Here is a 27,411-nt window from a genome sequence, read left to right on the forward strand (position 1 = left end):
GATTTTTACAACATTTGTCAATGTTCAATATTTAGGATCACAATTCATGTATCCCGCGTAACACGATCAAACTTGCATTCCCTTTCTGCTTGAGAAAGACGACAAAAATGTGTCACTTTTCTTCTTCCCTGAAACGGCCGGCCGTTTAGAAGCAGCCATATTTCACTCATTCGAATGCTCGTGTCATCTGCTAGCACTAAAAAAAAAAAAAAGCACATTTTGAAAAGGAAATATAATGGCTTTCGGATCGCTCAACTCCGCGAGGATTCATTATCTAAATGTACTGATCCAAGCTGCCAGTTTAATGTGACGTGAGTGGCCTTTTTATGGGTAAATCAGATTTCATTAGCGGAGTAGCCATGGTGTTAGACAGCGTGAGCTTGGCAAGTCTGCTGACTTGGCTGAAGTAATATTAATAGAGAAAAAAAACAAACTAAAAACATGTCACAATTATGCAGGCGAGAGGCACTCGGCTCAGGCTTAATCCTCCGTGACACTAAAAGTGTCGATTGCCGACATCCAGCTGAGTCCGTACATTTTCATGAGAAGCGGTGACATGCATCAAACATACGCACTGTCACGTTCTGTATGTGTTCATAGAAAAGACAGATGATGCAATAATTGGCTTGCAAGCGAGCATGTGTCTATCATGCGTCAAACTTCCCAAAGCGCCAGCACTTTTTGTCTCTATAGTATAACTAGATAAGTATTCACTCTATAATTGTGGGATTGTAATTGCTATACTGAAAGGATGTACCTTTAAGCAACAAAAGGAACTAATTTTTACCTTAAATAACATGTTTGAATAGTACACTGCCTTTTAAATAATGAGATCAAACACAGTTACAGTATCAGTAATGTCGGTGGACCTCCAATTCTATTCAGCATGTCGGACTCTTGGCATCCACTATCAGAAAAACAGTATATGGACATACAGTACATAAATATATAGCATAATTTCTGGGAACTAAACGGACATTTTTTTACTCGAGCTAATCTATAACAGGTCCCTAAATGTGGGTTAAAAAATAAAATAAAAAATTAAAAAAATTCTGCAGAATCGACCACATTTCATAAAAATCGAGAACATCTTGTAGAATTTGTGTGCAAACAAATCTGAATTTGAGAAAACAAAATATTTGCTCGTAGGTATTGCTAGCAGTTCATTTCCAATCATTTCCAACTTTGTTTAATGTTTCCAAAATGATCCTGCTAAATTTCCAATAGAAAGCTTTTGTATGTTTTGTCGTAATTTACATACATCCCTTTGAACCCTGCTAACCAGCACCTGTGCTAACATTGCTAGTTCTAGTAAGCATTCAGCACAGTTACCCGACTGTATTTCCTGTCTTAAGAAATGCATGCTGTATATTTGTTACTTTTACAAGGGCTTTCAAAATGTATATTACACTACACAACTACAAGGGTATCTATCCCTGGTACTAAAGTTCCATGAACAAACAGTGCAGCTCAGCTAGCTCATTGAAAGCTTCATGCAAACTTGAACACCACAGCAACATACAGTAGGACCAACTATTGATGTTGCACTTACCCAAACAAGAAAAGATTTAAGATATTATGAATCATTACATATTTACTGTATTGGATTGTGTACTGCCGCAAACAGGGACAATTCAAGAGTAATTGACGCCTCTCAAAAGGCTTATAATTGCTATAGGTGCCACAAGTTTGCGGCAAAGCACCACTTTTCTATTGGACACGGCTATGGCAAAAGATTAGAGAAGTATTTTTACATTTTGTGATTTATTTCTTGACCTTAAAACCAGGCTACACACCATTTCTTTGGGGGGGTGGGGGTGGCATTGCACCCCCTAATGGACAGCTTTCTGGGCACTCAAGGGAAATATTGAAATAAGCAAGACAATCATCACATGAAAGCACCTCAAGAGAAACACATTTTGTAAATGTGTTTGACAAAACAGACGTCTTACCTTTCCAACGTAGAGCGGTTCCGTGCCCGTGTACTCCTCCACCACAAAGAACTGGTTCCACACCCATCCTCTCTTCACCCGTTCCACGGACGAGGCCCCTTGCTCCCCCCTGCTGGAACCAATAGTCCTCGACGCTTCACACCAGCAGCTAAGAAAACTCGATGCGGCCAGCAACGTCCACGCGCTGACTTTCCCCAGAGGAGCCATGTCCAATTATAGGAAATAGAAACAACTAAGAGAAAAGTCCAGCTGGGGTAGACATGTAATAAAAACTAAAAAAAAAAAATAATAAATAAAAAAAAAAAAGGAAAAAAAAAAAGACGGGAATAATGTCCACGTTGCAAAGAGGTGAATGTTAATCCATGGGATCAAAAATGTTCAGTTATATACTAGATGCAGGTTTATAGGTCAGTTTCGATTCCTTTGTCCTGCCAAGAGTTGTATTGTAACATGGTCACTCACTCGGATTCCATCTCTGACCCACTTGCCCGATAGTTTCACATGACATAACAGCACTTTTCAACGAGAACGTTCCAAACAAGAGATGAGCTCTCTTCTTCTTCTTCGAAAAAAAAAAAAAAAAAAAAAGCTTTTGAGATTATTTCCCCCCTTTTTCACAGCCAGCTCATCCAGCAATGTTCAATGCCTTTGATATTTCCTCCTCCTGTGTTCTTGGTGCTTTCGTGGTGAGCTGTCCAAAAAGTATACTTCCTTGTAGGCCAACTGGGAAGGTTTTCAGATATTGTAGTTTTTGCTTGATCATCAACAACAGTAGTCAGTCTTGCACTGAAAAGGACAAACCTGTGGGGCAGTAAAGATCACTGGTTAGTAGGGCTGCAACGTTTATTCGAATAATTCGATTACAAAAAAAAAAAAAAAAAAAAGTTTGCAGGGATTATTTTGATTCATTTGCTTATTTCTATATTCCATGTAGAATTGTAAGAAAACAAATATAAATAATAAAAAAAACAATACAAACAACAATAAAAACAAATATATATATAATAAACACATTTATTCACGAGCTGTTGATGGCCACAAGTCACGGCAAGTCAACATAACATGCAGATTGGCTAACAGGTTAGCCAGTTATCAGCCAGCCAACACTACACTCTTATTCGCTGGCAACAACTTAACTCACCAGGCTAAACCCCGCCTTTTAAAGCCATACACTCAAATCACAGAAACGCCAGTAGAATATAAGGATTGTGACCTCGAGTGGAAAAAAAACCCAATAACAATGCAAAATCAATTTTTATCCGATTACTCAAATAATCATTAGAATACACGAGTCTGAAAATATTCTTTTCGTGCTTCCCTGAGAACCTACAATGTGTGTTTCGTTGGGATTATCTGTCATTTATTGTTTTCTGAAGTGTTCCTGAGCCCATGTGGTGATATCCTTTACACATCGATGTCGGTTTTTGATGCAGTGCCGCCTGAGGGATCGAAGGTCACGGGCGTTCAATGTTGGTTTTCGGCCTCGCCGCTTACATGCGGTGATTTCTCCAGATTTTCTGAACCTTTTGATGATATTATGGACCGTAGATGATGAAATCCCCTCAATTCCTTGCAATTGTACATTGAGGAACATTGTCCTTAAACTGTTCGACTATTTTCTCACTCACTTGTTCACAAAGAGGAGAACCTCGCCCCATCTTTGCTTGTGAATGACTGAGCAATTCAGGGAAGCTCCTTTTCTACCCAATCATGGCACCCACCTGTTCCCAATTAGCCTGTTCACCTGTGGGATGTTCCAAACAGGTGTTTGATGAGCATTCCTCAACTTTCTCAGTCTTTTTTGCCACCTGTCCCAGTGTTGCAGCCATAAAATTCTAAATTAATGACATTAAACATTAAAGTTTATCAGTTTGAACATTAAATAACTTTTCTTTGTAGTGTATTCAATTAAATATAGGTGGAACATGATCTGCAAATCATTGTATTCTGTTTTTATTTATGTTTAACACAACGTCTCAACTTCATTGGAATTGGTGTATTTTTAACAATGGGCTTCGAGCTCGAGATCACAGTTCGACTCTTTGCGTATGTCTGCCTTTTCGTCAGACTGACAGAGCGACCCGCTGACCTCAGGCAGCTGATTAATTGCATGAGGAAGCACTAATTGGATAAAAGTATTCATCAATTAATTAAATCCAATGAGGCAACAAGCGCCTAATACCTCAGACAAACACTGGAGAGCAGCGGGGGCTCGTGGGGGTGGGGTCTACGTCCTTTGTGGTTCAGCAGACCCGAGGCGAGAAGGAACGGAAATAGTCAGAAATGAAAGTTCCGAAGGAACGGAAATAGTCCGAAATGAAAGTCCCGAAGCGGAAATGAGAGGTTGACGTGTTACGTGTGGCCTGAGAGTGATTAATGGCTTTAAAAACAAATATTTGAAACATCACAAACTAAACTAAAAGTTTTCTTTGGCCTTACAATCCCAAGAGAAGGCGATGCCAAGAAGAACTCTGCAGGGCCGAGAGATGGTTTAACCTATTGTATGTGTCCTGTGGAGAGAACTTCTATAATCACACTCTCTTCCTGCCTGGACTTGCAGCTTCCGGAAATAATTCCTTCTCAGGCTGTTGGTGGAGGCAATGTCCGTGTTATTGGAAAGCAACTTTGCGGCGGTGTCAAATCCCCTGCGGCAAACAACCTCGAGAGCAAGTCAAACAGCTCGCTTCTCTTTGCTCACCTGCTCGGACGATGCTTTTTAACGTGTGTCCAAGACGTTAATGCACTTTTGGTAGGATTTGTGTGCAGCAGACATTGTTGTGATACATTGGCATCAAAATGGCTTGACACTGGTAGCTTGGATATTTGACTTTTACAGCTCGACTTCCCTACCTGGCAACTGGGAGGGGGTATGAGAACTTAGATTTTTCCAAGTATCCGATAATAACCTTTGTGATTTGACTCCTAGAAGTCTCAAAGATTGCTGTTTGTCCAACCCTATCCTATCACCAGTGAAGAAAAACAGACCAAAGCTAGCTCTTCAATTTTTAAAGACCTTGGAAAGTGAATTTAGAAATGTGTTTCTTAATATACATTTAAGATAATCGCACAAAGTATGTGCAAAAGACTAAGAACTATTTAGCACTAAATTGTGGATTTACAGCTGTTTCTCACCATTTCAATTTTCCTGATTTTTTTGGGTGTGGCGCCACGTGACGCACTTTGTAGTCTGGCATGAGTCGCTCATCCCCCACTAATATAAGAGCTTGAGCAACTTCTTTTGCATCAGTGGTTATCTGGCGCCCTTGCGACATGCAGTTAGCTAGCTAGAGCGCTAAATTCCATTTTTCATTCGAATAGACCGCTGGCGTGACGATTTAGAGCGCCTCGTTGTCATGCCATGGAAAAGCGCCACGACGACCCGGTGAGAGATACCCCAGTATGTGTAGGCACAAGAAAGATGCTAGACAAAGTAGCATCTGATTTTCCAGGTCCTAATACAGGTATTTGTTTGACAGTTGACAGTCGAGCAGGGTGCGGTTTTGGGGAACACCGCTTGGATTTTGGCTCTGACTGCAGTGAAAGCGGGGGAATGTGACCCGCGTTGCTCCCTGTGCTACAACACCGCCGAGAGCCACGCCGCGCTGCAGAGATGACAGACAGTCATCATCATCATCGTCATCGTCCTCTACCGTGGCGGAACAGCATCCCCTCTGCAACGTCGAGGCTCCCCCCCCAATTGTGATGTTAACGAGTAAAGTCCAATACGAGCGACTCCTTTCACTCGCTTGCTTTGCTTAAATTGATCCCAAATACTTCCTTTCAAGTTTCCAATTAGGAATGCTCCAGCCATGAAGTGGAAACTTCAAAGCCATAAAACATACGCTGTCGTGTTTATTCCTCGGTGCCTCTGAGGCAAACGGCGTCAGGATGAAATTAATTCATTTTGCCTATCTGCTGCTCTTTATACTTTTTTTTTTTTTTTTTTTTTTTTTTTACAGTAGATGACTTAACAGGGGCGGCAGGCACTTTCAATGTGTTTAATTAGACAGCATTTGTATCAAACATATTTTCACATGCACCAGTGGCCCATAAGTTGATTTGCAAAGCGAAACATTTGTTGAACAGCCGAGTGCTCGCTATCTAAAAACAAAAATCCTCCAATGGCTCTCTCCCTTGTTCTGTTCTGCCTCCCCAATTAGGGAATTTCATTAAGTGTGTACACATTTACTCATAATTAGGCCTGGAAGTAGGAAACGCTAATGAGGAAGCTGGAGACGTACGTGTTCTGGTTTTCCCTCAAATTTGGCCACCGCCACGCCGGTTTGTCGCCAGCCCACGCAGGCTAATTAGCAGCATGTCAATTAGCGCCCGTTTCTTTTCTCGCCATGGACAGCAAAACGTAGGTTTGATGATGCAAAATGGCTGCCATACTGCTCTCTCTCTCTCTCTCTGTCTTTCCTCTATCGTTTACTCGGATCCAAGGCATTTTGGGAAGCATTGCGCAGCCATTCGTGACCTATTAAGAGTGCTGGATTGATTGGCGAGCGTGCGCGGGACGTCTCATCGGCGGGCATGACCAGAACGGGCCCTTTGACAGCCGGCAGCAGACACATGACAGCCAGGCAAGACTGATCACTGCAGGCTGAGAGGCAGGGGGCCAATACCCCCCTTCATCCCGTAACGGTTACGAAGCGTGACCCGCCATCCGTTTTTTTGTGGCCTGTGGCGCATACTAAAATTAACAATTGACACGGCCAGTGTGGTTAGCCTGATTTGTACAACTTGCTTTCTACGTTGGGTGGCAAGCCAGGAGAAGTGAAAAAGAAGAAATGTGTTCTTGTCTCTCATTTTCTTGTCTTCCACCAATCGCACATCATTTGGTAAGAAACGCCTCGGAATCAAGATTGTTTGATCTTCTTTCTGCTCTGTGTCGAGGTCATCTTAGTGCAGATTGCCCTTGCTACTGTTCTAAATATTAAAGAGATGTGATTTGTCTGCTATTTCAGAACAGGGGCGAATATTTTTTCACTAGGATACAGGGCTACAAGTGGCCATTGCATCTTCAAATTTTTTTTATGTGGCCTTTGGAGAAAAAGTTTGGACCCCCCCCCCCCCAGTTGTAACACATACCTCTGACAACATATCCTCGCGGATTTTCTGCTACCCAATTGGAAATTGTGAAAACTATGCCGCATTGAACGCACCGGTGGGAACCACTAGTAGTTATATTCATTGTTTGCTAACCTTAATTGAGCCAAGGCCCATATTTTACATTACAAAAATATACTGTGGATAGATATAGATAGATGAAGAAAGATACTTTTGTCGTAAAAAAAAAAAAAAGAAAAAAAAAGTTGTGCAAACCTAACCTTATACACAACATAGACTTTGCTCAAATACAATCACACACACACACACACACACACACCCACGTCTCAGCCAAGCAAGTAACACTTCTTTAATATTCCAAACATTTCTTTGGCCCTCTGCCTTTGTCTGGCTCTGCGCTTCTCACCCACTTCTAAAAACATATTGCTTTCCAGCCTTCCACCTTCTTCTTTTCTCTGCGTTTATTCATTTGCTTTTTCAACTTTATATTCTCTCGTCTTTTTCTTTTTCTGTCACCTTGTCTCCTCACCTTTTCATGCCCGGTGGTATTTTCCCACAACCGGCAGCTCAATAACAAAACTGTTGCTGAGTCTAGGCGGCACGGTGAGCGAATGGTTAGAGCGTCTGCCTCGCAGTTCTGAGGACCGAGGTTCAATCCCCGGCCCAGCCTGTGTGGAGTTTGCATGTTCTCCCCGTGCCTGCGTGGGTTTTCTCCGGGCGCTCCGGTTTCATCCCACATCCCCAAAACATGCATGGTAGGTTAATTGACAACTCTAAATTGCCCATAGGTGTGAATGTGAGTGCGAATGGTTGTTTGTTTGTATGTTTGGATGATAGCTGGGATAGGCTCCGGCACGCCCACTATCGGTGTGAGGAGAAGCGGCTCAGAAAATGGATGGATGGATGGATGGATGGCTGAGTCTAAAGAACCTGCAATTCAAGTCATTTCAATCAATTTCTTTTTACATTCTGATTTTTTTTCAGTTTTCAGCTTTCTTAGTAACATGTATGTTAAAAATACCGTCCAATGCACACCAATCAGTCGTTCACTCGTCTTGTGGCAAAACAGCTTGTTAGGTCCACGCTTCCTGTTGAATGAGGAGATCTTAAGCATATTGTTCTGATGCCTAAAACCCCCTCCTCTATTTAAAGACGTTTTTTCTAGTTTGACACTGTACATGGCTTTTTCCACCTCTTTCCTTCCTATCCGGAATTTTGATGATGTTGTCATCGAAGGAATGTCCCTTCTCCAGATGCAAACGAACCGCTGATTCTGGACAAGATGAAGCCACTCGCCAATGCTGCGCCATGCGTCTGTGCAGCGGCTGCTTAGTCTCTCCAATGTAGAGGTCATTGCACTCCTCATTGTACTGCACTGCATAACCGACATTGCCGAGTTTGCTTCCCGGGATTTTGTCCTTGGATTAAAGGTGAAACGACTTCAGAAAACAAGAACAGTCCAGTTGCCTTGATTCAAACTTTGCGGATTACCACGACCTGGATGAATGAGAATTTACACAGACATGTACACCATAGTTTTTTAGTTAACTTCTTGTATGGTTTCCTACTAAATTGTGTTGAGGGCGTGTCGTCTCAGTACACATTGGAGCTAAAGCTGTGTGCCGTGTAAACCTCCCTTTTACCGTGTACATATTTACCCCCGACTTTGGAATTTGGAATCAGCCTGTCACGAGGCGCTGATCCGGCGCATTGACACGCAACGATAAAGGGGAAGGTGAACTAAAACCTCCTCCGAAGTGCTCTTGAACTGTTTATTCCTCAGAATATATTAAACGGATTAGCGCGTGTACGTAACGTGATTACGAACAACGCGTCGGGAGTGTGAACAGGTGGAAAGTCAACACTTACGTAGCTACACCAGGCGAGGGAAAAGGTGAGGGATAAACTGAAATTATCAGACGGATTAAGAGATTATGTTCAAACTGATATTTTTTTATATATATAACTAAAGGAAAATATTACTGAGAGAAACTGGACGGAACTTCATTGTAAGAAATTTTGAATGTATCTAATGACAGTGGAACTAGCAATTTGAGCAATACATTTGGGCGCACAGAACTTCAGAATTGGAGGCGCTGTTCAGGAGGAGATGAGAGCTCAGTTGAGGAAGCATCAAGGAATTAAGGGGAAAATATTATGGAACATTGATTTTTGAATTGAGTCTTTGTTTTTGCCTGCCCACCCATCAAGTGTGAAATGAAAGAACCAAATAAATCTTTGTTATCTGTCTATTTCTAAAAAAATGTGTCTCAGCGAGCCATCCTGCACTTTCACCCAACTGTTGCATAACGTTGGGGCTAATTTATATTACGGTACCTAAAGTACATATGGGGACCGGAGCGCCAATAAAACATAGCAATTACTCCTGCCTATTTTATCTTTGGACCATTTAAAAGGATATCATATACTGTAAATCTGGCTTCGCTGCATGTGTGCAGCACTTCTAGCATTCTCACACACTTCTCTTGAGTTGTACAGGTGAGGCAAGGCAACCCCAGCAAAATATTTGCGGCTTTTAAGTACATACCTCGAGTTATAGGTTTCCAACGTGGTAATAAATGACAGGTTTTGTAATGTGTAATATTTGTGTTTGTCTTTTTGCCATAATCATCACAATTGAAACAAATAGAGGCTTGAAATATTTCACTTTGTGTGTGGTGAACTAATATAACATACAAGTTACACTTTCTGTATATGCTCAGACTTTGTACTGAAAGCTTTCTGATGTATTTCCAGTCCTCGCAGCTCTCGACAGCAGTTTTCACGCAAAACGTTGTTAATGCCAAAGCATCCTGAGGCTAGTGCCTAACTGTATGGAGGTCCCAGTGTGTTAAAACGCAAATATCCATTTCGCTTCCCCCGATGGTAAAAAAAAAAAACACAAAAAACCCAACCCTGCCAGATATGCTCGGACTTTGTTGTGCTCATCCGTGTAGGTGGGCCCGGCAGGGTCCCCGCAGGGTCCTGATGTTGAGGATCCGGCCGGTGCTGAGTGTTGACAGACACCAGCGCTCCTCTTGTCCGTCATCTAGCTACCCGAGTGTATGGACAGCTGTCAGCAATGTTGGACATCATCCATCACATTCAAGCAGACACGTACGCAGAGATGCACAGAGTAGGAAGAGGCGTTTGGCTGTTTTTTGTTTTGTTTTGTTTTGTTTTGTTGGCCATTTCTTCATGCTTAACATGACCTCTCACCTTGTCTCTCTCTGCAGGCTGAAGCTGTGAATTTAGAGCGCCAGTGACGCGTGAGCCGAGGGATTTGGTAATAGTGCAGACTGGTGGCGCGTTTCTGGGCAGCACCAGTGGACGCTCGCCTCTGCATATACAGAAAAAGTCCGATGCGAGGGAGAGAGAATGAGAATGAGACGAGTTTATCTCAAATCATCTTTCCCCATTCAAATGAATGGAAATGCCATTAATCAGTTCCAGTTTTTTTTTTGTTAATGAAAATAACGCTCTATAATAATGTGCTTTGTAAAACCATAGTATTAATATAATTACAAATAATGTAAAGAAAAAAACACTTTGTGCATCATGATTCATTTATTGGCGCTTCTTCTGGTGTGTGTGAATTGGCCACCGGGTGGCAATATAATACATTCATGTGGACAAATGTAGAAGAGTTGCACTCAACTACTGTGACTCAGTAATCTGCAGTAATATTTTTCACAGATAAAGCCGATAGAGAATATACGCATGTACAGTTATTATGTGTCGCTGCACCATTTGTGTTCAAATATCTGTTTCTTCAAAACGTTATAACGACACCACATGGATGCTATTCCATGGCCTTAAAAGAATAGTGGAGGACTTTTAACATGTAAATCACTGTAATTTTGTGATTCACACTGTTATCATACACGGTATTATAGCTATAAAATCAGTAAGACAAAATAAAAGAATAAGAATTTTGTAGTATTTTGTACTAACAGGAAAGTATTTGTCTATAAATCGGAAAATGGTACTTTCATATGGCATTTTTTTTTATGGCTCTAACCTTCATTTACCTTGAATTTTTTTTAAAAGAAAAAAAATTGCAAACACCGAAAATGATGCTCTACAATTGTAAACAAATGAGAAAAGGTCAATTTTTGAATTATGATTGTTGTTGTTGTCGAAATTCATAAATGATTAGATCCTAACCTCCAACTGCCTTGAAGTGTCAATAGCGCATATTCAACCAAACTTTAGTGGTCATTAGTGAAAAATGTCGATTTTTTTTAAGAGGGCTGGAGGCATTGCTACAAGCGGTAGTTGCGGGCGTAATGTTTGTAGATTCCGCATGAGCGACCGTATACCTGGTGGGTGTCGGTGGGGTAAGGAAATGAAATTGTGATGCAGTGCAGAGCTGGCTATGCTGCAATTAGTGTAATCACAAGGGCGACTTTAGCACGGCACTGACAATATGTCACCTCCCATTAGGGGCCGTAAGCAAACCCAGGAGCCTAATGCGACGCAGCGCCCGTTCCCCTGCACAGTTCCCGGTGTCGATGCGCATCTTGCTCTCCTCGGTCACGCTCGGACTGGCTCGGATTGACTCGCCAATACCACACAGGGCGCGGGGCGCAGAATACAAAGTCCGGTGGAGAGAGTGCAAGAGAGAGAGAGAGAGAGAGAGAGAGGCAAACAATGGCAAGGTCCAATTGCTGCTGCTGGGCTGGATGGGATTCTTGGCAGGCAAACCGTAAAGCTTGTGGCTCCCTGTCAAACTGCGGGGATAGGGAGTGATTCAGATGGATGAAATGGGTCAGATGTTTCTGCAGCGGTGCCTTGGGTCGAACACTGTATACTGTGGCCAAGCGGAATTCAAATTTGGACCAGCGTGGTGCTGGAACATGATCAGCAAACTCGACTTTACGAGGGACTGTGTAGTAGTTTGCATTCATTACAGAGCAGTGAGTGATTCAATGCTGAGTTTCTGTCATTCAAACGTTGTAGCGAGTGTGACTGGCATATGTCAATTTTTGGCATCTTCCATACGGCAGTTATGGTGGAGCCCGACATACTCTGCCTAGCAACAACTGCAGTTTTTTAACGCAATCGGGCCAAAGAAGTCCAGAAGAATTAATAGCATTGTTGGGAACAAAAATACATTTTTTCAGTAATATTTTTAAACTTGCCTAATTTTCTCTTAAAATATCCATGGACCATGGAAGATTAGCAAACTGCTAGGGCACAAGCTAATGGGGATCCTTTTAAATAAACAAACAAAGAAACAAATAACAAACCACAGTTATGTTTTGTCCGGTGCCCTTAAGTATAGACAAAGGCGCTTATTACTGAATTATTGTTTGTTATATGTGCCAAATCATGCTTGTAAAAAAAACATTTTTGCATTACAAAACATTTTAATGAAGTGAAAAATAATACATTCATACTCCAAGGTACCTTAAAATTGATAAAACACAATTTGTAGAATTTTCTAGGATTTTGACAAAGACATTCACCCCAAAATCAGTATGACCATGTCTTATTGTGCCTCTAAATAATTGTAAAGACATTTTAAAAATAATTATTTATTCATTGGAAAAGAAATATATATATATTTCTAATTTTCTTCAATTTTTTTAAAATGTGAAAATAATAAACATTTCCCATAAAATTGCTTGAATTGTGAATTTTTAGATTTTATAAGGATATAGGAGATTTTTTTTTCAACCAAATATGAATTACCTTGGAAAAATATATCTACAAATTGTTTTTGTAATGTTTTCAAATGAATGTTGTGAAAATAATAACATACACCAGGAAATCCCTTGAAATTGCTAAAACAAAAGTGATCGTACTGCAACTGAAATAAAAAAAATATATATATATACTCAGAGATACCTTTCCTCCAAAGTACAGCTTTGGTCTAGAAACCGTATTAAAAAAAAAAAAAAAAAAAAGTCATTTGACTATATATTCAAAGTCTGACTTTTGCTGCTGTGTCAACACTTGACAGGGGCTGACTGTTTTATATACAGTATGTTTATGTCTGAGTCACTCCTCGGTGAGTTGGCGTGGGTGGGGCTCGCGGAGCCAAATGACTGGAACAAATTGGGATTGGAAATGACAAAATAGGCGGTTTAATAAGCACGGCGGAAGGGATTGGACTCTGGCATCGGGTTCACTTCGCTGAACAGACTGCGTGAACTCCTCCTGGGCCCGGCTTTGATGGCAACTTTCATCCGTCTGATGGGGAGATTCTGCCAAGGCGAGACGGAGCCGGGTCTCTCTGTTTGTACGCGCGTGTGTGTGCGTGTGGATTTAAGAAATGCATAATCAGTGCTCACATCAATCAGACATAGTGCGCTTGTGTCAATGTGGCCATGGTTCAAAACCTCAGGCTATGAAGTTACGCATACATTTTCCCCTTGTGATGGTAATCTAGTGACGGCTCTGCTGATTTCTATTTTATTTTCTTTCATTCCCGAATGAAAGCAGCCCCAACTTTGTGTGCGGCTTGCGCAACCTTTAATGCATGTGTGCAGAAAACATGGGAGGAGATCAAATGTGCAATGTTAGTGTTTTTCCACGGTGGGAATCCTTTTGTGAATGCAATGGTGACGAAAATGCGCGTTTCTAAAGAGCACAACATAGGAAAGGCTATGATGTTGTTTAATATTATTATAAAATGCCCACAACCCTAACTGACGTTGAACGCAGTGCTTGACAAATTTATTAGATTGCCTGTCATAAAAAGGAGAAGAGACCAACCAGTATCACGACGTGCTATAATAATGACTCTGTCGTTTTACCATTTGGAACGGGAAGCAGGGCTTTCAAAGTGAATTCACCTCTTTATACCCAAATTGAAGTCTAATTAGAAATGAGTAAATTTAGACTTAAGCGTCGAAAGGAATATTATGTCTATTGTGAAACAAGAAGCAGCCTCTATTATGTTTTAAAATGGTGATGATTTTCAAAATCTAAAATCTGCGCAGGGTACGATGAAATTTCAAAACTATCAAGGCATTCTTATTGTACTTCAGAAAATGTAGAGCAATGAAGTAATCAGAATGTAAATGGAGAAAGCAATTTTTGCCACATTTATTTACATCAATTCAATAGACATGGTGGTTCTCCCTCTGGTGTGCATAACTTGGCCACTTGGGGGCAGTATAATACAGAAATACGGATATAAAGGAGATGGTCTCAGCTCAGTAAACCACAATAATATTGGTCGGTCTTCGCAGAGGATAAAGAATACTTGCCTGTGAATATTATTATATTGTCAGTCCATTTGTGTTGTCCCATCATTTCTTTTCAAACATACGTTGCTTAAAGGGTTCTAACACCGCGGCACCAATGCTATTCATCAGCCCGTCTCTGGCATTTCCCATCATGTGCTAGCATTTAGCTAGCGGTGGTCTTAAAATTATGCGGTTGTTTTAAATACACAATGTGTAATTTTCTTTGTTTTATGTTTAGTTTGACAGTAAACTTCAACTGGGATTGTCATTGAACAGCTTGAAGCCTTTTTTTTTCTTCTTCAATTGTTCACTCCACTCCCTGCCAAACTGCTACTTGTGAAGTGAGGAGTTCACTGCCACCATAAAGGGCTTGGATCTTAAACTACTACATTTTTGCTTGCAAGTCAAAGCATCCATCCATCCATTCTCTTTCCCGCTTCTCCTCACTGGGGTCGAGGGCTGCTGGAGCCCATCCCAGCTATCATCGGGCGGGAGGCTGAACCGGTCGCCAGCCAATCGCAGGGCACTTAGAAACAAACAACCATTTGCACTCACATTCACGCTTAAGGTCCCCAGATCTGCGAGGCAGATGTGCTAACCAGTCGTACACCGTGCCGGCAAGTCAAAGCAAACAATTTCAATATATATATATATATATATCTATGAAAAAAAATCTAAAAAAAATAAATAAAAATCTAAAAGTAAATCGTAACTCAGGTCACTCGTATCTAAGGGCACCTCTGTAATACTGCTAAGCAACAAAATATAAAATATCTAATTTCCATTTATTATTTTCCAGTGTGCTTTCATTTCTCATTACTTTTGTCAGTTTAAAGTTATTTCTGGACATGGACATTTTTCCACCTCCAGCACCTCAATCAATCCCTCGCTTTTCATTTTCTTTGTCTGCTTTTTGCTTTTGTCGCTTGACTGTCTTGACTCTGTGCCAGTTGGCGCGTTCAGCCGTGAGATTCCCATTAAACCTGAGAGAGGAGCAGCCCTGACTCCATGTTTCTCCTCAGCTTCATCAACATCGTGACGGTTAGATTGTGTGCTTGCCAAATTGCGCGTGAAGACCTCCCCTTCCGTACAAATGTCTCTCGTCTGTGTTTCATCTGTTGACCGCACGTCCTTCGTCTTCGCATCACATCACCGGAGTTCACGCAACGTTCAGGCCAGGCGGGATGCCACGAGTGCCACCATGTTGGAAGCGCACAACAGGAAATGACATGCACGTTTGCACGTTGAGGGAAGCGCGCATGTTATTTGCAGAAAGGTCAAGCTTACAAGCCCGAGGACAGGTTGTATAAGTGTGGTAATTAGTATGTAGCTACACGGGAATAAGAAGGAGCTACATGTCAAATGTCAAAACCCTGCACTCTGAGGCTACAAGAGTCCTTTTGGAAATGTCAGCGTTGGGGGGTGTCTGCAACTATTGGAAAGTAATTCTTGTTCTCAATTGTCATTACTGCCCTTAAAAGAGTGAAGGGATTCCTTATAGCCAGCTTAATAACAAAGTGTGCTCCTCTTCTTTACACTCACACTAAAAAGGTCAATCCTAATGATGTTCTTCGTTAACCTCCTGAATGAGGCCTGGATTAGATGCGAGCGCATCTTTTAAGCATCAATGCTGACGTCGCAGACATGTTTGTTTGTTGTTTGACATAGCCATAGGGGAAAGGATCATATCCATTCGTTTTCTATACTGCTTGTCCTCATTAGGGTTGCAAGGGAGCTGGATCCTATCCCACCCTGGACTGGTTATAAATCAATCATCCGGCACATTCCTGTATCCACAAGCAACCATTCACATGCTCATTAACACCTTTGGACAATTTAGAGTCATCAAAGTGTCTGTGCAAGGATTTATAATGGCCACAATTTGGCTTCCAATATTTCTTTTAGGGACCTAAATCTCAACAGGATCCAGCTTCCTGGAATGAAAAGTTCAACTGTGTTCGCTAAACATCAATTCCCGGTAACAGGTCGTGTTTTTAGAGACGTCTATAGGTGGCTGAATTGATATCTTTTTTTTTTCTACTTGGTGAGCTTTAGATAGATATTTTACAGGTGGATATTTGGTAGTTAGAAGTTGTTTTTTGTTATTTTTTTCACGTGTTGACGAACCCGTTTGTTTTCTGTGAGAAGACGGGCGCGATTAACACTGAGCGTCTCTCGCCGCAGCTTGTAATTAACATTACAGCTACTACTTTCCAAAGAAAGTTTCTTCTTCACACAACCTTTCTTTAAAGAAAGTCAATGAAAATGGGGCAACAAAAAAAAAGAAAAGAAACAAAATTAACCTAGAGCATTTGCTACTGGGAGGAATTGCTATGGATTTTGCTGCAAACCCTGTTTAGGTTCTGCTAAGTGATGGGGATGCTGTTGTCAAGTGAATGGGAAAGAAAATACAACATAGCCCCTTCAAATAGCAAGAGGCTCTTAAGCAGGGTACACCTTCTCCTTATCATCATTTCACCAAACGCTTTTTATTTTTTTAGCCAAAATCAATAGTTGGCTGAATATGTGCATCTTCTTCGATTGTGCACACGTAAAGAACTTTTTAAAAAAACGGTCCAGGAAACGATTGGATGCATTAAAAGGTGTGGCGATACAGGCGGGGTGAGGCTCACCGTTTGTAGTAAACAAACATAACACAACATGCGTGGCCTGCTTGGGTTAGCAAAGAGACCATTCTGTTGGCTTAACAACCAAATAAAAGTAAAATATTTGAAAAATAAAATGTATTTTTAAGATGCAATACAGATCACTGTACATCAGTTTTGTGATACAAACACTTACAAAATACTTCAAATGAATCTCCGTCACGAGGTGACCCCTTTACCTTTGGGATAATTCAAATGAGTCACGTAATAGAACGAACATCCAGTGCAAATCAACTGATTATACCCACTTGTGGGTCTATTAGAGGATACGCCGCGCATCGTGGGCCTCTCTAGTTGGGAAGGAGAGCTCCTTCTTTTCAGTATAATTAAACACGCTTCAGGTAGCTGCGGTCATAGGAAGCCCTCGCCGGGCATACAGATTTGGGTGTTAGAATGGAAACGTCAATATTGCTATGCACGTAAACCGAGTTAGAGTTTGCACTGTGGTAAGTGAAGCAATGACTGATGATGAGACAAAAATGCCCCAGCGTGACCCGAGGTATCCCAAGCATCCTTCATCAAAAAGGAGCTTCAAAAATTCAAAAGAATAAAAAGTGTGAGGCCTGTCAGAAAGGTTCCAGGACTGGTGGCACAAAAGATACCGTATTTCAAATCCAAACCTCAAACAGCAGGTTTTTGCCCTCGGAAGTAATCCCCCTGGAGTCCCACTGGAAGGTCTCTTCTGGGACTCTCTATATCTCTGTCGTCACAGCCATCTTGCTCGTGTCCAAGTCTTCGAAATGGGTCCCTTTTGCTAACTTTTGAGCTTGGAAAGAGGAAAAAAGATCACATGGAGCCAGGTCTGGTCAGCAGGGAGGTTGCTCCAACACAGCAATCTTCTTCTTGGCCTGGAACTGTCAGATGCTCATGGGATTCAACGGGACATTGACTTTGGATTTCGATTGTCTTGGCAACATCACACTCTTCCACCGAAGGCTCTGGCGTTTGGTCTCCCGTTTGTACTCGAAGATCCATGAGTCATCACCGGTGATGATTCAACCAAGCAAGTGTGGTGTAAAACATTAAAGGGGAGAACTTTTTACTTTTTAAGTTTGGGTTTGAAACACCAGTCCTGGAACCTTTCTCACACACCTCGTATTCCTGGTTTTGATGAACTAATGAACCTGAACCTCTGAAGAAAACAGGTTAAAACGTGACGGGAAGAAACTTACTTAGTTTACTTAGAACTTAGTTCAAGAAAAAGAATCCACCCAACCATCAATCATTTTATATATATATATATATATATATATATATACAGTTCTCGTCCTCATCAGGGTCATGAGAGCTGAAGCCTATCCCAGCTGACTTTGGGCACAAAGGGGATTAACCCGCTGGTCTGGTTGGTGGTCAATCACAGGGCACATAGAAACAGATAACCATTCGCACTCATGTTAACATTGCCACTGAGAATAACAATCCAGACAGTAAAACTGTGGAAAATGAAGCATGGTGCAACGCTTCGGAGGCACGCATTTAACAGTTTGGACAAACCTTCTCTTTCTAAACTAACTGTTTTTTTGTTTGGGTTTTTTTAACCTCCCCCTCCACTTTAATTTCCTCACGGGTAATCCTGCTCCCTGGGCTTTTTTCTGTGTCAGACTCTGCATGACTGGCAGGCTCATTAGCCTATCCCCATTATGATATTGCTGGATCAATCTATTCCTCCCGCAATAGGTCGTCTTTATGATATATTCTAGACTTGCCCCAAACTAAAAAAAACGGTCCAGTGACACGACTTGGCTATACGCCGGATTTCCACTTCAAAGCCATGGGAATCTGCAAAACTCAAGGAAATTATCCAAGTTTGCTGAATTGAAATTGTCTGAAAATTATTTATTCATCAATCTACGCCAGTGTCTTCTAGAAACAGGTAGACATTTTTATTTGCTGCTGTGCCCTGAGATTTTTATAATGTAATATTTGTGCCTTGGCTCCATAAAGTTTGGGAAAGACTGTTGTCGTCCAACCAGAAAAGACATATATGTATGTATGCAAAGTTTAAGGGGAATTAGAGGGAGTTTAAAGTTTACATTTATTTTAGTGTCATCAGGGGTGCTGCCATTGTTGTGCGACACCAGACTGCATCTGCGTGAAGTCGGGCCATGTCAATTTGAAGTAGGACCTTTCAGTCTGAGTGGTGTTGAAATACATTTTTCCAGGTAGTAAAATTTCAGATTTCTTTTCTCTCTGGCAACACAGCATCATCTGCATGGACATGACCAGGAAATTATAACTGAGATTATGTTTCCAGAGCTTTCATTTGCAGGTCTAAACTGATCCAGGTTAAAGCCTTGCTTTTATCCTGCGGCAGTATGAAAGAAAGCAGAAGTTGGCCTATAGGAGGAATGTTCAGGATCTCACTGGGAGGTAAATCATACCTTTGCAATCAACTTTCTCGTTCCCCTGCTGTGGTCTCACGCAAACTATCAACACGGCGTTGGGAGAGCGTGTTCCAAGCGTTACCAGCCCCGCCATTAAGTGAGCGTCGAATTATGAAGCACATCAGAACTCCATCAGAAACCCATAGGAATCTCAGCATGTGCAGTTTTGGATGCCTCTAGCTTGACTGTGATAGTAAAAATACCTCATACTGTCAGGTTTCATACTGTATGGAAAAGTACTCTTTGGATCACGGGCTTGCTCGTTCCTTCCTTTTAACAGCCAGTGTTGCCCTTTGCTCAGCAGCGAAAATTAACCAAACACAAAAGGGATGAGATCACATTAAGAAGAGGGAACGCGCCAAAGTAAAAGAACATAATTGCCAAAGCTGAACAGAACGGCAACTGACACACGGTCGCCCATTTTGAGGACAAACATCATTTACTGTATGAGTGCACAGAATAAGTGGAGAAGTGTTTGAATTACACAAAAGGTGCACTTGCCAGACTTAATGGGCTTGCAACTTGACACCATTTGAACATTAATAAGCACAAAGTGTTTCCAATCAATGGTTAAAAAAAAAAAAAGAAAAAAAGGTTCAATTCCATATTCAAGCTTTTCAAAACAGTCACTTTATTATACTGCATCATATGGTGAGAAATTCTGGTATTCTGCTTTAATTAGTCAAGCGCAAATGTACTTATTTTGTACTTCTTTGCATTCTAAATTATTGGACAACACGACAGCTCAATAAAGATAAATAAAGCCCATGAGACAATACGAGATAGTGTATCAGTAAAATGTTTACAATAATCACAAACTCCATTTAGCATCGTTTGCTGCTGTAATACGCCGGACTCAATTTAAATCTCAACAACTAATTAAAGGCTCCATGCAGATGGCAGCAGAGAGGTTCTACTCAAATGCTTGTTAACTCAAACTCGACACTCATTTTCAAATGGACAATTCAAGTTTGTTTTTTGTCGATTTTAATTATTATTACCACAGCCAAACTCTTATAAATGACATAAAGAGGGTCAATTTGCTCACTCGTGTCATGAGCGGCAGCCCGAGAGACGTCAATTTCTTTCTTGTAAACGTCTGGCGACATTGCTGAATCATTTTGTATTCTACCAAATGTGCTCATATTCATATGTTCTCTGGGATTCATAGATTCAAGGCCTGTGTTGTTTGAGGTGATGAACATCATTTAGATTGTTGCAGTCACATTTTTTTTTGCCAGCCACACTTTTAAACCACATCTTTTTTTAAACGAGGTAAGAATCCTACTGATCATCGGATACGAGATTGCTCCATCACAGATCAAACGTGTCAACCAAGGACTTGGTTTTAACAGAGCCTCTTTCAACTTCCTCGTACTCTCATTGAGTTGTATCGAGTTAAGTGTGTTTTTCAACAAAACAGGCCCGAACCCATGCTCCTCTCCTCACGCATTCAAGAAAAACGCCACAGGCGCAAGCACGGAACCTCGAAACCTGAACAGACAAGACAACAAGACTCCTCCGTACAAGACACTGTACTACATCAAAAGGAACGAATGAAGTAAGTTCAATGTCACAGTAAAGTTATGTTGAAAGTAACTTCTTAAAATCGTCAGCTGCAGTCAGTGGACTATATGTGACCTACGATCCTAAGCGTGGAGGGCTAATGAGACTTGAATTAAGGGCAGGCTCTTGCCCTTCGCCGTAGTCTCACGTCAAGGGGACGACAATTACGATGTACGTCCGTATCACCTTTCAGTCTCCTTGGATTGTTCTTAATTACGGGCTGAGCGTCCTCCTCTCATCATTAGAGAATTCGCTGGGCGCTGATTGATGCGAACGAGATGGCAGAAGGACAGCGCCAATGAAGCGACTGGGATACTGCGGTATTACCGACAGAGATTGTCTTTACGCTTAGTGAGTCCAGACCAACACGTCTGACAGCCAAATGACTTGATATTCTGGCTTTTGACGGGCAAACCACTCTTCGCTTGCGAATTTAAAGGGATGCTTGGGAATTATGAATGTTAGTGGGTTATCTCCCCTTGCCAGATGCTCCACTCATTGTGGGAGAATGTCTTTATATTGGTGCTCAGCCATTGTTTTCGATGAGTAATGTAAACAGTATGGAGCGGCATTGAGAGATGAATGGCAATGCGCCCCCACGCTGTGAACATTCGTGCAAAAACATCGCCTTTGAAATAATTAATATGCGCACTGTCTGCTGTGTCCCATTAGCAGACAAAAGATATTGGAGGCAATCAAGCCAGCTCATATGAAGACAATGAATCAGGAGGCGAAAATGACTATTTTAGTTGATCACTGTTTCCCGTCCCCAAAATAAAAAGCTTTATCATCTCAAAAACCCACAGAGACGCTCACTGTTTTCACCAATTTGGAGACAGCGTGTTAAGTCCAAAGCCCCTGGAAATTGTTCACCATGTCTGCATTTCTCATCTCCTCTCTTGTCTTTAAGACTTCCTTTGTTTCTCCCCTCTCTCACTCCCTCTTTCTACTTCCAACCGCTTCCCCAAACTATTCAGCGTGATGGTTATTCCCAAGTCATTATCTTATTTGTGCGTATCTGCTCAGCTGTGAGTCCTCAAGGTATTCCTCTCTGTTCTCCATTAGCTCGGCTGCAGTCAGGCCTCTACTGCCAATCACACTGCATTGGCAAAGGAGAGAAGGGGTGAAGAGACAAGATAAGGAGAGATTGAAGTGGAAGCTGGGGAGACGGCGACAGAGAAATACGAAATAGCTGTGAAACAGACAGCGATAGAAGACGGAAGAAATGATACAGGGGAACTTGGAGATAAAGAGAGAGCTTTAGGGGCTAATAGGGGCTATGTGAGAGTCCAAAACGGGGGTCAGGGACTTCACTTGCCAGCTGCCATGGAAACGACTCGCAAGGCAAAGAACTATTCCATCCTCTTTATTGTCTGCATTTCTGTGGCAAAACATTCCGATTTAAAGAGTCAGCAAAACTCAAAAGCGAAGAATGTTTAAATGCTGATTGCATTTTGGGTAAAAACAAGCAGAATGCCTGAGAGGATGCAGACTAACCTCGAGACTGTGTGTGGGTTCGCTGTTTGCACTGGAGATACACAAAGGAGCAGTCTGCCTTGCTGCTTTGGAGGGAATCTGCAGTAGGATCTTTTTCATTCATGACAGCTGATACTGATATTTGCATACGTGTCAACATGTTGTCATACCCATTTTTCCACTACTCTTATACTGTTGTGAGACAAACTCAATTGCAGAATTGAACACGGCACGTGTGCAGAATAATATAGCTTTGATGCAGCCATCCAAGCCTGAATTTTTCAGGTTAGCATGCTTGCACAGCTTCCTTTTTCAGATTCTACACAGTTGCCTCTGTTTCTAAAAAAAAAAAAAAACACATCTATGTTAGGTTAAATGATGACACTCAAGTTGTCCGGATATATGCATGTGACTATTAAGTCTCATGTGACACTTTAGCACGTTTCAAACTGCCTCTCAAAGTCCTTTTCCCCACTGCTTTTACCGTTTTGCTAATTTGTGTAAGAGGTATTGACACGGAAATGGTTAGTATGCCACACCTCGCTGGGTTCAGTGGGAATGGCACAGGCTGATAAAAGCTGGGTCTGATGTGACAGTTATGCAGAAAATGAGTGTGAAACAGGCCTTTGTGTCAGTCCTTTGATTTGCAGCTGATCTGTTCCGGATAGAACCGCTTAGTCAGCTAAAATAGGCTCAATGTGGCCTTGCTGACACCCTGTAAGGTTGTATAGAAAATGGATGGAAGGATCCATACTAACACAAAGGCACAATTGTTAATGAACACAGGCATTAAACAATCTCAAAACGTGCCTTTTCACTTCTTATACCATTCTATTCAAATTTCAAGAAACAAAACAAGACTTGTGAGACTTGGTTGCTGTTTCCTAGTTTCCTAGAAATGTTGCAGAAGCCCAATTCGGGGAACCTCTGCTCTCACTGCCAACAGCATTACTAAATTTAGCCAACAGATTAGTACCGTTGAGTGACAACCTACATAAATGCAGAGTGTGGTCCACTTTTGGGGAAGGCATCACCTTTTCAATGGGAAATGCTCCCAGCATGTTGTTCAGGTCAATTATATATTACTCATGCGCTCACTGTAGAAGTCTCGCCACGCTGCACTATTTGCATATCTGTTGTTGACCAATACTGGCCACTCATGCCAGAGTAGCATCTGCACCACTTGCACACTGACTGAGGAGTAACTGCAACATTTGGACAATCAACATTGTCCCAGATTATCGCGCTACTAGTCACTTTAAATTTGCATACATTCCTTGCACTGTTGCACAAGTGCTAGGACTCTGCATCTTTTTGCACAATTGTTTAAAAAAAATAAAACCTTTGTACCGGCATTACCAGATAACTAGCAACCCTTTATTGCTCAGTGACTGTTTTTCTCAATGTCTTTATGTCTCCAAAGTATTCTCTGTCAATTGACTGTCTGTTGTCGTACTAGAGCGGCTCCAACTACCGGAGACAAATTCCTTGTGTGTTTTTTGGACATACTTGGCAAATAAAGATGATTCTGATTCTGAAAAGCAAAGGCGGATCCGAGGAATCCGTCAAGACTCCCGCGTGAAAAATCTGGTCAACTTCAGAACATTAAACGTGGAAAGTTTTCATCATAGTTTTCTTCCCGAATCAATGCCATTTTGGTTTTTCCTTCACTTTCCAGCTGCAGATTTATGGTTCTGGTTGGGCTATATATTGGTGCTCAGCCAGCCATTGTGTGTACTACTAACAGTCTTTAATTCACCCATTATCATTCAACTGTAAGCACCCTATTGATCCTCAACGATAGCTGTAAGTGACAAGACGATTTACAAGGTAGCCGATAGTCAAAGGAGAAATCAATACATTTTCCTTGATACACTTTGACTGGTGCTCACTTTTAATCTTCAAACTTTCCTGGATTATTTACCTATATCGATAGATATCCCATCCAACATGATTGAGAGGGCACATGGCAAAGATCATGTTGGTATGGTTACAGTGTCCTGATAGGCGCACTAATGGCTTGGTGTATGAGTGTCAGCAGAGAAAAATGTGCGTGATTTGCTGTTGGTCATCTGAAGTACGCCACACACTATAAAAGCAGGAAAAACAGACCTGCTGATCTTTTCCCTCGTGTGGGGTGTGTTAGATTTTAAAAATCAGTACATACGTACCCCACTTAGGCGCTAGAAAAATTGGATGGAGAGAGATACAGTAGAGGCAGAGGGCTAACAAATACAGGCAACATTTGAAGCCCAACAATTCCTTCGAGAACAATAATAATATATACTGGACAACTTATATAAAGCTTTTCAAGACAATTGCACACATTATTCATTCAGACCACAAACACACACTAGTGGTGGTAAGCTACTTGTGGGGCCACAGCTGCTCTAGGGCAGTCTGACAGAAGTGTGGCTGCCATTCTGCGCCTACGGCCCGCCGACCACCACCGAACATCCAACCACATTTTCATTCATTGGCAAGGACACACAACTGTATAGTGACCAGCTCTTTTCTCAGACAAAAGATTCTCCAAATGTTTTTTTTTTCTTTTCATTTCAATCTTTCTCATCTAGCTGAAGGTATGCACTCCAGGAAATGAAAAGTGTGAAAAAGTGTGGTTGATGGTTGAAAGGGATGTTTGGAAAGTGACAGTGAACCCCTCGCAAATTTGGCATTGACAAACTCACCCATGCGTGATTTTGTTTTTGTTTTTACTGTAAACAAACAACCAACATTTGATTAGGTTCTTCTTCAGCACATTTTGTAACATTTTGTTTTGATTAATTTTGTGTCACCCTGCAAACAAACAGCAACAAATATTACCACTTTTGCTGGCTCTAGAATTTGTAGGAATATCTGTTTCCATTTGAGCAGCGTTAGAAATAATCAAATTTAATATATTCATCGGCATGTCTCCCGATGCGACACGGGGTGAAGTCCAAACTGCTCTGCTCTGCCTGCATCTTCTTGTTTGTTCTGTTCCTCTACTTCAAGATTGGTAAACACCAGCCATGTCTGTGTATATTTTCTGTGGCACAGCGGTAAACGTCTTAAAGGTGGAGCTGGACAGTGTCCCGAGAACTATCTAAGTTTCAACCACATTTGCACAAGTTTCGGCAGGAACATGGTCTCTGAAGGGTCGGAGTCCAAGTCGTGTACATGTGTGTTTTTGGCACAATCTGGACGATGTACATGGGGGTGGGGTTAAAATAGTTTCCAGAACTGTATGTGTTACCACCACAATTGCACAGGGTCCCTCAGAACATGCCTCTGGTGGTTTTATGTGGGAATCATGAAACTGAAAGAGAAAAATGGCATAGTGATCATACATACTAAATACTAAACCTATTTTATTCATTGTAAAACATCCAATACACTTTCGCTTTGCTTGATTAATCATCCATTTAATAATGTAAGAGAGGTTATTAATACATTTTTGAAAAGAAAATCTGTAGTAGACATTTAAATAATGAGGATATTATTGGCCCGGGTCAAAATTGATCCGGAACGTTCTATGTTTGCATGGAAAAGTCACAGTATGCACAGTCCCGTTAACCGCGGGACGTTATCGCTGCACCGCAAACACTTTTGCTCTGTCACCTTCTCTGTCACACATGTGAATTCGCCAATCAACCTCGTCGAAGCCTTAACGAGAGCATTAGCGTGGAGGACACAAGCAATCAGTGTCCTCCAAGTTTGCCATGCCCTATTGCCAAAACAGAGCGTTAGGCCTCATCTGCTCCCATTTTGCAGAAATGCCCGGCAGCGATGCTAACAGTGTGCGTAAAGCCTCAAGAATGAATATTTTAAACATGATTGGATAAAGGCCTCGCTGTTTATCTGGTGGGACCTCTGTTGCGTTCCTACGAATGCTAACAGTGTTGATATCCTGCTAGGGCAAAGTTGTTAGCCGCTCCTGGAAATTGAAAATCTCCTCTCAGGTTTCAAGGGGGCTTTTGTTTTCTTTTTGCAATAAGCAGTAAAGCGAAGGCATATCACCCAGGGATAAGGCCTGCGTTGTTATTCAAATGAGACTGGTATTTGTTTAATGGTTTATTGTTAGATGGGTAAGAAAAAAAGTAGAATACAAAAATAAAAAGGATCAATTGGTCGCAAAAACTCATATTGAGCCGGTTGGACCCTTGAGGTGTTTTGTGCAAATGTCAAGAGAGTGGACCGCACTTGAGGGCGCAGCTCTCATTACCATTTGCGTACTTGCAAACATTGGATTTCTTCTAATAATAACATCAGCAAAGCGATTATCTGCTGTAACTGAATCACCTCTTATTAGAGACTTCATATTTATACATTAGCCACTTCTAGGCATATGCTAGACACATTTCGACACACATACTGCAGACGTGGCAAAACGGCGGCGGTATTTATTGACCGGTGCCTTTCAGACAGAACTCACTGAAGCCGCTGCGGCTTCGAGCATTGAGATAACAACACAGTGGAGCGATTGGACGTGACTGTCAAAGATCATCTTTCATATTGTGCGGCGGACTCGTTAACAGAAACATTTAAATTGTGTTTATTATGTGCTTTGATGCTGCTGTTTTGATTTACAACAGAGTTCAAATGGGCCCAGCAATTTAAGGGGGACAATTTGCAACAGATATGATTGAGGACCCTATTTTCGTAAACGGCATTAAACGGTGCAACAGGGGCAGGTTAAGGTTAGGTCTTGGTAATTTCGTAGATCAGTGTAGCCTGGCGTACCCGAGAGTGGGCGGGCTGTACCGCTGTGAGTGTGTTTACAGCCGACTTCATACACCGCCAATCAAAGCGGTTTGTTTTTCTTTAATTGCCAACTCCACCTTCAACTTTTTAAAGTTTCTAGTGTCTATGAACTTAGATGATTTACTGACTTTTGTTTTCCTGTTGGAAAAAAACAAGGTGTTAATTTTTTAAGTATGTCATGTACTCCAGGTGTATATACATATAAATTGGACATTATTAGCGGGACTATGGTATGTTATTGTTTTATTTTTCCGATTGTGCTGAGAGTCACGCCACCAGTTGCTTGGCATGAGCTTTACAGCTTATGAATGTTATTCTTACTATCATTACAATATATTCTTGTTTTGTTTTG

General features: G+C 41.5%; 1 protein-coding gene and 1 long non-coding RNA gene across 2 annotated transcripts in view; both read right to left on the reverse strand.

Annotated features, from left to right (window-relative positions):
- Positions 1–2,206, reverse strand: part of LOC133483885 (cadherin-22-like) — a 65,239-nt gene extending 63,033 nt beyond the window's left edge. The window contains exon 1 of the mRNA XM_061785723.1: positions 1,953–2,206. Coding sequence (XP_061641707.1) covers positions 1,953–2,159 — 207 coding nt within the window. The 5' untranslated portion in view covers positions 2,160–2,206. The remainder of the gene's footprint in view (positions 1–1,952) is intronic.
- A 76-nt stretch (positions 2,207–2,282) lies between these two features.
- The window catches only part of LOC133484233 (uncharacterized), an 82,625-nt gene continuing 57,496 nt past the window's right edge, over positions 2,283–27,411 (reverse strand). Inside the window, exon 3 of the long non-coding RNA XR_009790327.1 lies at positions 2,283–2,753. This is a non-coding gene — a long non-coding RNA (uncharacterized LOC133484233). The remainder of the gene's footprint in view (positions 2,754–27,411) is intronic.

Source organism: Phyllopteryx taeniolatus, chromosome 9 (assembly GCF_024500385.1).
Source record: "Phyllopteryx taeniolatus isolate TA_2022b chromosome 9, UOR_Ptae_1.2, whole genome shotgun sequence".
In the NCBI taxonomy this organism is placed as follows: domain Eukaryota; kingdom Metazoa; phylum Chordata; class Actinopteri; order Syngnathiformes; family Syngnathidae; genus Phyllopteryx; species Phyllopteryx taeniolatus.